General features: G+C 33.5%; 1 protein-coding gene across 2 annotated transcripts in view; it reads left to right on the forward strand.

Moving 5' to 3' along the window:
- The window catches only part of LOC129976136 (zinc finger protein 569-like), a 32,081-nt gene extending 17,616 nt beyond the window's left edge, over positions 1–14,465 (forward strand). The window contains exons 2-3 of one of the 2 annotated variants that reach the window (XR_008785088.1): positions 9,919–11,721; positions 14,326–14,465. Coding sequence is in view for 1 of the 2 variants with exons in the window: in XM_056089545.1 (XP_055945520.1) it covers positions 10,215–11,525 (1,311 nt within the window). In the remaining variant the exon portion in view is untranslated. Of the gene's footprint in view, positions 1–9,918; positions 13,030–14,325 lie in introns of those variants that run through there. The other variant, XM_056089545.1, reaches the window with a different exon arrangement.

Genomic DNA, 14,465 nt, shown 5'->3' on the forward strand with positions numbered 1-14,465 from the left:
CAGTCATTAAGTACTGTTGCTGATTGTTATTAAGATATTATGTTTTTTCATATGTAAATTAGATAAGAAAGAAAGAGGAGTTGTGCTTAAGTGGGTTTCTAGCTATTTAATTTGGACCCATGTAATTTATTATTCATTTTAGAAAATTTTTCATCAAATTGCTCTTAAGAATCTATCTTATATGAAATTCAGCGCAGAAAAATGAAAAGTTAGAATTGCTTATAATTTTTTCATTTTATTTAACATTAATCACTTTCGACGCCAGCTAGTTCACTGAAGATATTGGTTGTATATTTATAACAAGTAAATCTTCAGATATATTTTGTCCATGTTTCCGCCAAATTGGCAGGCATTAAAATCGTGTTATTTTAGTTATCTTACTTATGTTCTCTTCATTTTGTACATGACCCTTTCTTTGGAGAGCAGTCCCGTAATCTCGTAGCGCTGTTGAAAACGTAATGATGCGATTCCTCTATCATCTAAATATTGCGGTTGTGTAACTTTATTTGTCTTGTTAACCACATGGTTATTGAATAATCCTTTCTATTTATCTTTTAATAAATGTAGGAAATCAAGTGATTAAAGGTTTGATGAAAAAATGGAAACAATTTAAATTTCAGTGCAGTTATGTAATCCACTGTTGGAAATGAGACAAAACGATACTTTTGGAAATTTACCAAAATATGGAAAAATTTTGCATGCATTCTTAAATTATTATCATTTATTAAATTGTATTCGTGAAAATTATTGCAAGGAAACGACAAGATTGAGTTTAATTTTTAATTCATTAAATTTTTTCGAAAAAAATGTTGCTATGTACACATTGGCAAATTTGATAGTTGTACTCAAAATGGTGTAACCTGTAGAGCGCCAATATGCATATCTTCATTTTTATTATTAGTAGAGATAACGATTTTTTTTTAATTACCATTTCAAATTTTGATATAGTGCACTTCGCTTTTCTTTAATTGCGTTTTCTAGAAATACTTCAGAGTCGGATTTTATCAGAATCGTTCCTGAGAATGCGGGGTCAGCGAATTGCATTACAATATAGGGACTAACAGTTCTCATTATTAAACAAAATTTTGTCATTCTCCCTCCATAACTTGCAAAAATATAAACAGCTCAAAAATGATTTTTACGTTATTTTAGTAATTGTAACTAGTTTCAGTGTTCAAATTTTTTAATACATTTTTCATCAATGAAAAAATATTTTAAGCTTATTTTTCAATAATTTCACACTCTTGTAAAGAAATTCATATATTTTTTTTATTGTTGCTATAAATATTTTATTCTGGATTTTTCCTCCATTCTTAAAGATTAAAACATGAAGATATGGCTTATTTTCCTTAACGAGTAATGATTTGTTTAAAGTTTGCTTTTAATAAACTTCTTGAATTTACAGATATGCTGTAAATTCAAACAGTATTATTCAACAGTTGAATTTGCAGCGAAGCTTTATCGCCATAAGTAACAATGGTGAAAAGTTTATGAAATGTGTTCATTTTTATTGCCCATTTTTGTAAAATAATTAGATGCGACAACAACAAAAAAAAAAGAAATCCGTTCTTCATATTTTTCGTTCTTAATAATTTTATATTTAACTTGATTAAATTTGTTGAATAATCCTCTGAGATATTATATAAATTATTAAAAATATTGTATTGAATAATTCTGTTTGCTATATTCATATTTTTAAAAACTTGTTTGGTTTCCGGAAATTTTTTTCTGTTAATTGAAGTGTAATCATTTCCGTTTCATCTTCAAATTCAAATTTTATGGGAGATGATAGAAAATTATTGAAATGAATAATACAATTTAAAGAGCGGTGTATGCCTTCTAAAATGGTGTCGGTTATTTGACTGTCAAAATTTGAAGCTCAAAAATATTTATGTTGGCTTTTAAGATCTCGTTGTCTAAAATATTTCATTAAAGATTTTTAGTGACCATTAATCCCGTTGAACCTGTTGGTTGCCAAAAGTGGTTAGAACTTAATAAAATGGTTTTTATAAAATGCTGTTCAATATTTGTATTCACATTCACTTTATATTATACATATATGCATATTATAAATAATTTTTTGATTTTTTAAACTTTTTTTTATTATTAATCAAAAATATGAGGTGCACTAACATCGTAAATAAATTTCAGTTCTACGATTAAACAAAATATAATAATTATGTAAATTCAAATGATGTATAGAAGTTTTTATTTCGTTACAAAATGGTAATGAGTAAATTTTATATAGTACGATATTACAAACTATTGGTTTTTCTTTAAAGCTGAGATTTTTTTAGATTTATGCTTCATATTAAATGAATAAAAATGATAGAAATAATTGCTTCTACATACATAGCATGAAAAAGAAATTGCCATTTACCATGGTGTGAGTATTTAATTAATATTTTATCATTTTTATTCTACTGATCTGGCACATATATGCATGAAAGAGATTTATTTAGTGGGCTAGTAGTAGAGTATAAGGAAGCGACAGATTTTGTATGAACTTTTATTTCATTGTACCCAAAGTATTGAGAGAAAACATCAATCAATTTAAGATATCTGAATACTTTGCATATCATTGATGAATATTATAAGTATTTTCTTTCAGATGATAATTATAATTTCATAAAGACACTTGTTCGAATATAAACACTTCCTCAGAAATATATCAAACTAATCACCTTTCGCGACTATCTGGCTCGTACAGAATATTGACTGTGTTTCGTCCCAATTTAATATTTTATGCATTACTTTATGTTTATAATATTCTCAACGCAATATTTTTAAGTATCGAATTATTGCAGACATTATTTTAGTTTAATTATATCGATGTCCCGTTTTTAAAGCAACACTAGGGCTATTTTGGGACGGACCTCGTAATTGTGAATCGCGGTCATCTGACCGCGATGACAGCTGAGCTGCCACTCCCACTCCAAACCCCCTCAGGGGCTCACCTTCTTTAGGTGAGTACGGGTGTCCCAATCCCGAGGTACCCAGGGATCTTTACTCCCTTTCAGTTCGCTCTCCTCTACGCCTTCTGCTTTCTGCTGTCTTTCTTTCCCTCGACGGCAAGCGAGGGAGCTCTCCATGAGAAGCTGTCGCCGCTCTGTTTGCTTCCTGCTTCTCATGGACAGCCAAAACCCCACGTGTTGGCCGTGCGTGGCGACCCATTTGAAAGACGGGTGGTGTACTGTGGTCCCCTGTGCATCAATCGGCTGGTAGCTAGTCACCTGAGTGGCTAGTCTGCTATTGATCAAACGAAGGGGCTACTCCTTGGGCTTGGCGTTAAGGGTGGTCACTGTCCCCGGGGGTAGCTCCCAGCGTATAGGTACCAGTTAGCATTATGGTAAGTGCTGAGGCTAGGAACATCTAGAGCCAGTTACTGCCATCCCTTGTAGTTCTCCATGGTGGGCGATGCCGCTGGGCCTGAACCCCCATCAATATCGTATGGGCCGCAAAAACTTTTCTCCCTTCAGTGGGCATCTCGTAGCACCAAAACAATCTGAAAAACCATTTGATACTTTTTTTATTGTCAAGCGAATTTCAACTGAAAAAGAAACTTTCCATTCCGTTTCACCATTTTTGGTAGAAAAATCTTTAACTGGAAGCATTGGAGAAGTTGCATCTGTTCGGAAGCTTCGATCGGGTGACTTACTCGTCGAAGTGTCATCACGACAACAGTCTAATAAAATTTTAAAATTAAAATCTTTTGGACAAATACCGGTTTTTATTACTCCCCATAGCTCTATGAATTCCTCGAAAGGGGTTATTACCTGCGGGGAGTTATTTAATGTTACTTTGGAGGAAATTACCGAGAAGTTGAAAAATCAGGGAGTGACACATGTCCGTCGCATAGCAATCCGGCGTGATGGACAGCTACTTAATACGAAGCACTTAATTCTAACGTTTCACTCACCAAAACTGCCAGATTCAATTAAGGCCGGCTACTTGAAATTACCCGTAAGACCTTACATACCAAATCCTCTTAAGATGCTTCAAGTGCCAGCGTTTTGGCCACTCAAAGACTAACTGCCGCGGGACTTTGACTTGCGCCCGTTGCACAGTAGCTGGCCACGAGAGCACTGACTGCAAATCAAAAGAAGCCTGTGTGAATTGTAAACTGAATCATACATCTTTCTCACGATCTTGCCCTAAATGAAAAGTTGAGAAAGAAACTATAACAACTAAAGTGAAAAAAGATATAACATATCCCGAGGCCAGACGTTTGGTATTAGGACAAATGCCAAAGGAAGGTCGAACGTATGCTTCTGTAACAAAGATACCCCTTGCAACTTCTAGTACACAAACCAAACATGTTGTCATAGTCTCTACTGACTCTGATTCAGATCAACTCTCCAGTCCTAAAAAAGAAAATTCTGCCACAAAATTGAAGAAGAAAAAGGTATCCAAATCACAAAAAGCTTTAACCTTGAAGCTTTCTAAAAAAGGCAACCAGCTAGGGGCATTAAAATCAAGGCGTTCTCTAGCTCTTGATCTAGGCAAAGCTGGTCTTGCTACTAAAGATTTACCCTCATTGTTTGGAAATCCATCTACCACCGAGCTTTTAAAAATCCATCCTTCAGATGAGGACGATTTCCAAATGAGTTGCGAATTATCAGCAACTTCCATTACTGGTATTGACAAAACCCCTCCTCCTGTTAATTAATGGTTTTTTTCGCTTCGTGGAATTGTCGCGGCATTTGGACAAAGCTAACTGACATCAAAGCTCTCATTAATAAATCAAATCCTGTTTGCGTAGCTCTTCAAGAGACATTTTTGAAACCAAATATTCACTTCAAATTAAGAGGTTATAATTGTGCAAGGAAGGATAACGAAACTGGTGCATCATTCTCTGGTGGAGTGTGCATTTTAACCTCCAACTTTTATCCCAGTACTATCCTTAATCTACGCACTAACTTGCAAGCTGTGGCTGTGCAGATTCATGTCAAATCCTTAGTCACGGTCTGTTGCCTTTACTTGCCTCCAAATGAGGTTATTTCGCAGGACGATTTGAATACTTTGGTTGATCAGCTTCCAACTCCTTTCATTTTGCTTGGTGATTTTAACGGGCATAGTACTTTGTGGGGTTCGGATAGCACTAACTCCCGTGGGCGACAGATAGAACAATTCATTTCTGATAACTGTCTCTGTCTGCTCAATAACAACGAAAAGACATACTTCCATGAACCCACTCGTACTTTCCATTCCCTTGACCTCGCTATTTCCTCTCCGGCGATTTTTCCATTATTGAATTTGGCAGTTGAAAGCGATTTACATAATAGTGATCATTTTCCTCTTGTCATCTCTCATGATGATAATAGTAATTTGGTGCAAAGCCCACCAACATACATTTTCCAAAAAGCAGATTGGGCTACATTTACTAAGCTTGCATTGATTACAGAAGAAATGATTTCATTTGCAGATATTAGTGAGGCTGTCCAAAATGTCACTGATTGCATTATTAAGGCCGCTGATGCTTCAATTCCAAAGCGTACCCCTCTTCCACGCAAATTTCGCAAACCATGGTGGAATGATGAATGTCGTAATGCTTATAAGGAACAAAGAAAATGTTGGGGTATTTTCCGCAGGTATCCTACCACGGAAAATCTTGTTGCATTTAAAAGAGCAAGAGCAAATGCTCGTCGAATTCGGCGCCGCAGTCAAAAAGAATCTTGGCAAAGTTTTATATCCACCATCACTTCCAATACATCTAGTGCACAGTTGTGGAAGAAAGTTAAAGCGGCAAACGGAATTTATAAAGAATTCGCTTTCCCCATCTTAAATACAGAAACGGCTTCATATTCCTCGCCACTTGATATTGCAAATGTTATTGGAGAAACCTTCGCTGATGTTTCAAGCTCTGTTCCTAATAATCCGACTTTTCGTGCGATTAAGAGACAAGCTGAACAAGTGCCTTTGAAGTTTAGAACCCGCAGGGTCCTCTCTTATAACTATAACTTTAAGATAGTGGAATTAAGGAACGCTCCTTCTCATATACGAGATACTAGACCAGGTGTCGACGGGATTACCTACAGTATGCTTCGACATTTAGACGAAACCTCTCTTTTGCACCTCCTGCACTTGTTTAACAGAATCTGGAGTGAGCAAACTTTTCCTGAACAATGGTATGAAGCCATTGTGATACCTATCCTTAAACCTGGAAAGGTTCCTACCAATCCCTCAAACTATAGGCCAATTGCTTTAACTAGTTGTCTCTGTAAAACGCTCGAACGCATGGTAAATGCCCGTTTACTCTATGAACTGGAGAAAAATGGGTATATCTCACCTTTCCAAAGTGGTTTCCGTCGAGGACGTTCTACCAATGACAACTTGGTTATGCTTGAATCTCAAATTCGAAATGCATTCGTCCGGAGAAACCATCTAGTTTCTATATTCTTCGATATAGAAAACGCGTACGATCGTACGTGGCGGTATGGTATCCTCCGTACTTTAGGTGATTTTGGTTTTAAAGGTAACTTGCCAGTTTTTATTCAAAATGTTTTAAAATTTCGTACATTTCGAGTCCGTATTGGTAATACATTTTCTCATCATTTTATTCAAAGTGAGGGTGTTCCTCAGGGAAGTGTTTTGAGTGTCACCATTTTTATTCTCCATATAAGCCAAATTATTCATGTTTTACCATCATCCGTTTGTGGAACACTATATGTGGATGATCTACAAGTCTCCTGCCAGGGGTCTAATATGGTTTTAATAGAGCGACAACTTCAGAGGGCTGTTAACAAACTAATTTCATGGTGTGATGAGAATGGATACACGCTTTCCCCTGAAAAGAGCCGCTGTGTACACTTTTGTCGGAAACGGAGTCTCCATCCTGATCCTGTAATACAAATTCGAGGTGTTGATATTCGAGTCGTTGAGGAAGTACGTTTCTTAGGGGTCATATTTGACCGGAAACTCGCTTTCCTTTCGCATGTTCTTCATCTGCGAAAGAGGTGTGAAAAATCCCTCAACATCCTAAAAGTTCTCTCGACTACAAGATGGGGGGCAGATCGAACATCTTTACTTCGTATCTATCAGTCTGTTATTCTGTCGAGAATTGATTATGGATGCGAAATATATGGTACAGCTCGTTCTGGTGTTCTCCGAAATTTAGACACAGTACACAACAGTGCTTTGCGTATATGTTCTGGAGCTTTTCGTACATCACCAGTTCATAGCTTGAATGTGATCTGTCATCAACTTCCACTTTATCTGAGACGGAAAAAATTATCTGAACTATATTTTTTCCGTATTGTATCTTCTATCAATCACCCTATTCGTAGAATTAATTTACCCATTGGCCTGGGACGATTATATAATGCACGTCCTTCTAATATCCTACCTTTTCGTGAAAGGGTAAAAAGAGCTTTTGCTGATGTAAATATTTTAAATCTGCAGATTCATAATACTACTGCTCTTGCTTTGCCACCCTGGGATGTCCCAGAAATATATCTTAACCCTTTTCTCACCTATGACAAGTCTACCACTTCATCTATTGTCTTTCAACAACTTTTTCTATATCACCGCAATGAATACTCTACGCACATTCCTGTTTTTACGGATGGCTCAAAGACAGCTTATCATGTGGGTTGTGCTGTCGTCATTGCTGAGGACACAAGCAGTTTTCAATTGAGTACTTTGTGTTCGGTTTTAACTGCTGAACTAATGGCAATTATGATTGCTCTTGAAAATATTTCTAATCTTAGTGACCATAAATTCTGCATTTATTCTGATAGTATGAGTGCTCTGGAGGCCCTCAGCCATCCTCATACTAAAACACATCCACTAGCTATAGATATCCTACATCTTTGGAGAAATTTGCAAACTCGGAATTACCAAATTTTATTTTGTTGGTTGCCAGGCCACGCTGGCATTTTTGGCAATGAATCTGCCGATGCTGCAGTAAAGGCAGCATCCACTTCTCTACAACGAGCTATTCCATACAGAGATTTAAAAAAATATATTTCTCAACGTATTTTTTATTTATGGAAAGAATCATGGGATTTGCAGATTTCTAATAAGCTGCATTCTATTCAGCCTGACATCACTTTGTGGCCGGTAGTTCCAGTACGCGAGTTGGACGTCAAATTGACTCGGCTTCGCATTGGCCATACTCGCCTCACACATAAACATCTTCTATTTGGTAAGCGATGTCCAGTCTGTAATGCGTGTGATGTTAATTTAACTGTCATTCATATTTTATCGGAACGTCCAATTTTTAATTCTCATCGATTACATTTATTCGGTACATCATCTTCAAACATTCGTGACTTGGTGGGAGAACATCCCCATCCAAATATTTTTACTTTCTTGAAAGAAATTGGTTTTTTCCATGTTATTTAACTAGTAAAATTTTATCTCCACATTTCTTGGTTTTGCAAATTTTACTTTAACTTTTTAGAACTCCACTGAATATTTTTTATATTTAACCATATGTTTGGCGCAGCTTAGCCAGATTTGGCTCTTGTGCCACAAAATCCAAAATAACTCACTAACTCCCACTCCAAACACCACACCAGCGGGAGGACGTTTGGCCTCGCTGGATTTACCGTGCATCAAACCCGCTTACATGATAGTTCTTCGGTCGATTCTGGTCTCAAACCTGAAGCCCTCCGGTTCCAAAGAAGAGATCTTACCACCGCAGCCATCACAGCCGTGTTATTTCGGAAATATTGTCCTGTTCTGTTTTTTGTGTATAAAGTTCTAAGTAGTCATATTGTTGTTAAATTTGGCTCCATTTGTTTTCTAACATTTGATACTGTAACTTCACTTAGTTATTTCTTAAGCACTTTACTCAAATATTAAAATCTTTCTTTCTGATATTTCAACTATGAAATCACACGATTATATAGTTGATGAAACAGTGAAAACGATTTGAGATTTTTTGCAACAAAATGTATTAATAAATATTAGATTTAAAAAAAAGAAGCTATTTTGACTAAACCACCAAAAAAAAATGTCAATATTCAGGGGAAAACAATTGCACAGTAAACAAACTGGCATTGTGGAAGAAAATTTTTATATTATAATTAAAAAATATTATATAAATCAATTTAACAGAATAATATTGTCGAAAGTTTTCAGGAAAAATATCGAAATTTTGTTTTATTTTCAATTAATTAAAATTTTTAAAAAACATTATTTGGTTGCACATTCTAACCTGACAAACAATATTTCTGTGATATATTGTTTCCCTTGAACAAACAATTTATCTAGTGGCACGCCAGACACACATGCGCGTTCTCTTTTATTGTAATTAGATATAAGTACTGCAGTTAATTTTTTTCTAATGAAACTGAATGTTAGTAACTTAAAGGGTGCATTATTTCTTCTACAGCTACCAAATTTCTTTCAGTGTTTCTTTTTTTATTTATTTATCTCTCCCTCTGCGCGCGTGTAAGCGTGTGTGTGTGTGTGTGTGTTTAACTACATTAAAATCTGCTATTTTTTAGGATTATCTTAACAAAATGTAATTTTTCAACAAGTTTCTTTACTTTTGTTTAAAATTCAATAGCTTAATATTTACATTAATTCAATTAAATGCATAATCTAATTTTAATGTTTTTAAAGGGAATTTTTAATAAACTATACTATGAGGCATTGCCTTCTTGAGGTGAGATCCAATTGAATTTTATTTATTTTATTGTTATTATTATTTTCATATATATACAAACATTTATAATTAAGATGTGAAAGTATTGTGCGTTATATGTATAGCACACATTACAAAAAATTAATTGCATATTACGTTGAGTGCTAAAAAGTAGATTGCGTAGTATGTTATACACATAATACATATTTGAATAAATTGTAATACATTATTAAAATATTTTTATTTAATGTTTGTTGTATTGAAATGTTATTTTTGAAGATTTAAATTCGGGTGTAAATATTAATAAAATTTTCTTTTTTCAGGTTATGGAAGCAACGGAAACAGCAAAAATATTGCTTATAAATCATAAACAATAAAAGCAAGTAGTCCTCTGAAAAATTAAAAAAATATAATCTGTCCATTCTTGTAAAATTCAAGCAGCATATCACAGCAGATCTAATTTTTGTTGCAAAAGATTTTCTAAGAAGCACACTTTAATAAGGCATTTTCTAGCGCCCGTGAAAGAAAAGCAAATTTTTGGATCATACAATATAAAATATTTTTTAATCTGTGCACTCAAATTTGGAATATATGCAAGCTTACGGAAAAATTCTGCAAAATGTGTAGCAAAGTCTTTTCTTTGCAGAAATATATGATGCCACAAATATTGACGGATATTAAAGAGAAATCATTTGTTTGTGATGTGCGCAACAAATGTTTCTCTCTCCCAGGAAATTTAAAGAAACATTTACGGATTAATACGAAAGAGAAACTGTATGTTTATGAGATTTGCAATAAAGCGTTTTCTCTGCCAAGCAATTTAATGATACATATAAGGATCCATACGAAAGAGAAACCGTATGTTTGTGAGATTTGCAGTGAAGCTTTTTCTCAAAAAAGAAATTTAATGAGCCATTTACGCACGCATACGAAAGAGAAACCGTATGTGTGTGAGATTTGCAGTGAAGCTTTTTCTCAAAAAGGAAATTTAAGGAGCCATTTACGAACGCACACGAAAGAGAAACCGTACTTTTGTGAGATATGCAGTAAAACGTTTTCTCAACGATCAAATTTAAAGACACATTTACGGACGCATACGAAAGAGAAACCATATGTTTGTGACATTTGCAATAAAGCGTTTTCTGAGCCAAGCAGTTTAAAGATGCATATAAGGACGCATACGAAAGAGAAAACGTACGTTTGTGACATTTGCAATAAAGCATTTTCTTTTCCAAGCAGATTAACGACACATATAAGGAGCCATACAAAAGAGCAACCGTATGTTTGTGAGATTTGCAGTAAAGCTTTTTCTGAAAAAGGAAATTTAAAGTGCCATTTATGGACGCATACGAATGAGAAACCATATATTTGTGAGGTATGCAATAAAGCGTTTTCTCGAAGAGAATGTTTAAAGAGACATTCAAGGACGCATACGAAAGAGAAACCGTATGTTTGTGAGATATGTAGTAAAACGTTTTCTCAAAAAGGAAATTTAAAGAGCCATTTACGCACGCATACGAAAGAGAAACCATATGTTTGTGACATTTCCAATAAAGCGTTTTCTGAGCCAAGCAATTTAAAGATGCATATAAGGACGCATACGAAAGAGAAAACGTACGTTTGTGACATTTGCAATAAAGCGTTTTCTCGAAGAGACTATTTAAAGATACATTTAAGGACGCATACGAGAGAGAAACCGTATGTTTGTGAGATATGTAGTAAAACGTTTTCTCAACGAGGAAATTTAATGAGCCATTTACGGACGCATACGAAAGAGAAACCGTATGTTTGTGAGATTTGCAGTGAAGCTTTTTCTCAAAAAGGAAATTTAAAGAGCCATTTACGCACGCATACGAAACTGAAACCCCTGTGTGCAATAAATCATTTAATGGAAAAGGAAATTTTCAGTCCTATTTACCGATCCATTTAAAAGAGTAGCTACATGTTCGTCGCGTTTGTAATAAAGTATTTTCTGGTCGAATCATTGTAAAGAGATATTTATTACAAAATTAAGTCACATATTTGTAACATGTGGAGCAAAACTTTTTTCTTGCGAGGAAATATGAAATTGCCTTTATGGGCTCATATGAAATGGAAATATGAGCTATAAAGAATTTTCTGAACAGGTGAGTTTAAAGACACATTTATTGACGAATAGGGGGAAACAAAACTTGTTTCTGATGCATGCAAGAAAACTTTTCTCGCCGAAGTATTCGAAAATATTGAGTAACTGTCGCGAGTTAAAAAAATCAAAGTGTACACCCTATTTCCTATAGGGGAATATAAAGGCGCATTTACTGATACATACAAAAAAGAAATCTTATATGTACGATTATTTGCAACCTAGCTCGAGATTGAAGAAATTTTTTCATAAAAATTTAATTATACATATTGAAACAAAATTATATATATACCATTTTTTAAAAATTCTTCTATAATCATAATTGATTGAGAATTTAATGAAGTATACAATTAAACCTGAATTGTGCGTCTTTGAATCGCTTTCTATAGCTTATTTTAATGATGCAGATTTTTGTCGGGTTTACACTCGGCCAATTTTAAGACGGGCAATAGGCAACGCATGCGCAGAGAGGGACTGATTTATGTTTGGGATAATTTCATAAAATATATTCAGGCATTCCATCCTTGGCTATAAATTGCTGGTTTGGAGTCCCTCAATTTTTCTTTTCCATTTGGTATCGTATTAAAATGGAGGATATTTACTAAAAGTAACATGGTAAAATAAAATAAAAGGTCAAATTACAAAAAACTATAGAAAAAAAAACTCAAATAAATTCAGAAAAAACTCGCATCAGAAAGAACAAAGAGTAAAAAATTTCGGAATTAATCTTTGTTAAGTAATCTAAAGCTTAAAAAAAAAAAAACAAAAAAAAAACGCTAGATTCTTTAAACGCACGCACAGAAATAAAAAATACAATACAGCGGCATGTTGTTATTCCATCGGGACAATTACTTTCCATTGACCGAACAGCATTTTTCAGCTTTACTACGCATGCGCTGCCTACTTTCAGTCTTATAACTGGCCGAGTGTAAACCCCCCTTAGGATGTTATTTATTGACTTTCTCAGTCGAAACATAACCTGACAGTTTAGAAGATTAAAAACCTTTACACATCCGAAGATGTTTTTACTAATGCTGGCCTACAACTTTGATATCCTGTGAAGCTTTACCACAGAAACCCATTTCGTTTTTCTTTTAACATTTAACAATAAATGTTAACTAAACGAATAAGAATTTTATGTTGAATTATTTTCCATGAAAGAAAATTCATGGACATATTTGCTGACAAATTGAGAGGAGAATCATTGTGAATTTAACTTCTTTTAAAGAATTTACTGTAAAAAAAAATTGATTACGCATTTACTGACCATTATGAAAAAAAAAAAAAAAAAAAACCGTTATGTATATATATATACATACACACACAATTGGTGATGTTACATACAACATATTTATATCATGAGTTGTGATGTACATTACTCAAAAATGTATTACCAGTTATGTATGATACAAAAATATCAAACTACTTGAATTAATTTGAAATGAAACCTAACTGCAAAATTCTGTAGAATTGCACAAAACTATCAAATATTTATATGAATCAATATTTTCTTGTGAAAATTAAGGGAAAAAATCATATTTTAATTGGTAATATATAAAAAAGGAAGTTCTGTCCTCTTGAAAGCAAGAATGTTCAATAGATTACCTTAGATAAAATTGGAATAATGCTAATTTAATTTCTTTCTTTCAAAGGGTTATCTTAATAATTTTCACGTAATGAGTAAAAATAATGAATTTCATTTAAAAATATAGAAAACCACTAAGGTTTGATTCTCTTTCTTTCTGAACAACGCTTACTTAACTTCAATCAATTTTCATTCAAATTCTACTTATCCAAAATTGGTGCAAAACAAAGGAAATTTGATGATTGCTGTGGCAGTCAGAATATTAATTTGACCACTAAACAATAAATTTTATAACAATTAGCAAATGTGGATATTAATGTGTTGTTCACATTACACTCAGATTTTTAATGTTATCAGATGCATTTTTATGGAGTTTTGTTGTCTTATATTTCAAATATAGAACTAAATCTGCAGATATATCGATTGTTTTATTTACATTCTTAATATAGAAATTAGATTCGCAATCTAGATAAAATATAAATAGTAATAGTAAGTTTTAACTACTCTTGGAAATTGCCAAATTGGTTTTTTAACATTATAACTTTAATAATAAAAAAATAAATTTAGGACAGCACCAAACAAAAGAATTATTCACTATATATCTGTCACTAATAGTGACAATATTTAATGCTATAAATAAATTTGGTACACTCCTTGCATCGTCCTATTTATTACTTGATTACTTTTATTGAAATGTTGTTATTATCATTATAATATTAATATATTATTTTGTTAGTTATATTTAAAGATTTATTTTAGATGTATTTCAATAATAAAAAACATGCATATTTTTAGTATTCTTTATTATGTGCTGTGAATTGTAATCAATAAATTTTGAAAAAAAGTGATAGGGTTAATGTTAGAGATTTAGTCACATTAAGAAAAAAATTAAAATTAAAGTTTCACTATGGATGTTAAGAATTCAGTTAACCACGTAGTCTTCCTGGGCTGGGCTAGCTGCCAATCATGTAAATATCACAAGGTCTCCCTGTTGATGTTACTGTATTTTTTCTTTTCGACCAGAAGGAAACTTGACTCCTGTACTTGAGGAAGTGTGATCTCGGCTCTCTGTCTCCCAAGAAATTTTATGTGTAGTTCTCTAGGCCTACTACACTATAGCGTAATCATATGCCTTTTGTTGTTGATGTTACCAATAAACTACA

The sequence above is a fragment of the Argiope bruennichi genome, chromosome 7 (genome assembly GCF_947563725.1).
Source record: "Argiope bruennichi chromosome 7, qqArgBrue1.1, whole genome shotgun sequence".
In the NCBI taxonomy this organism is placed as follows: domain Eukaryota; kingdom Metazoa; phylum Arthropoda; class Arachnida; order Araneae; family Araneidae; genus Argiope; species Argiope bruennichi.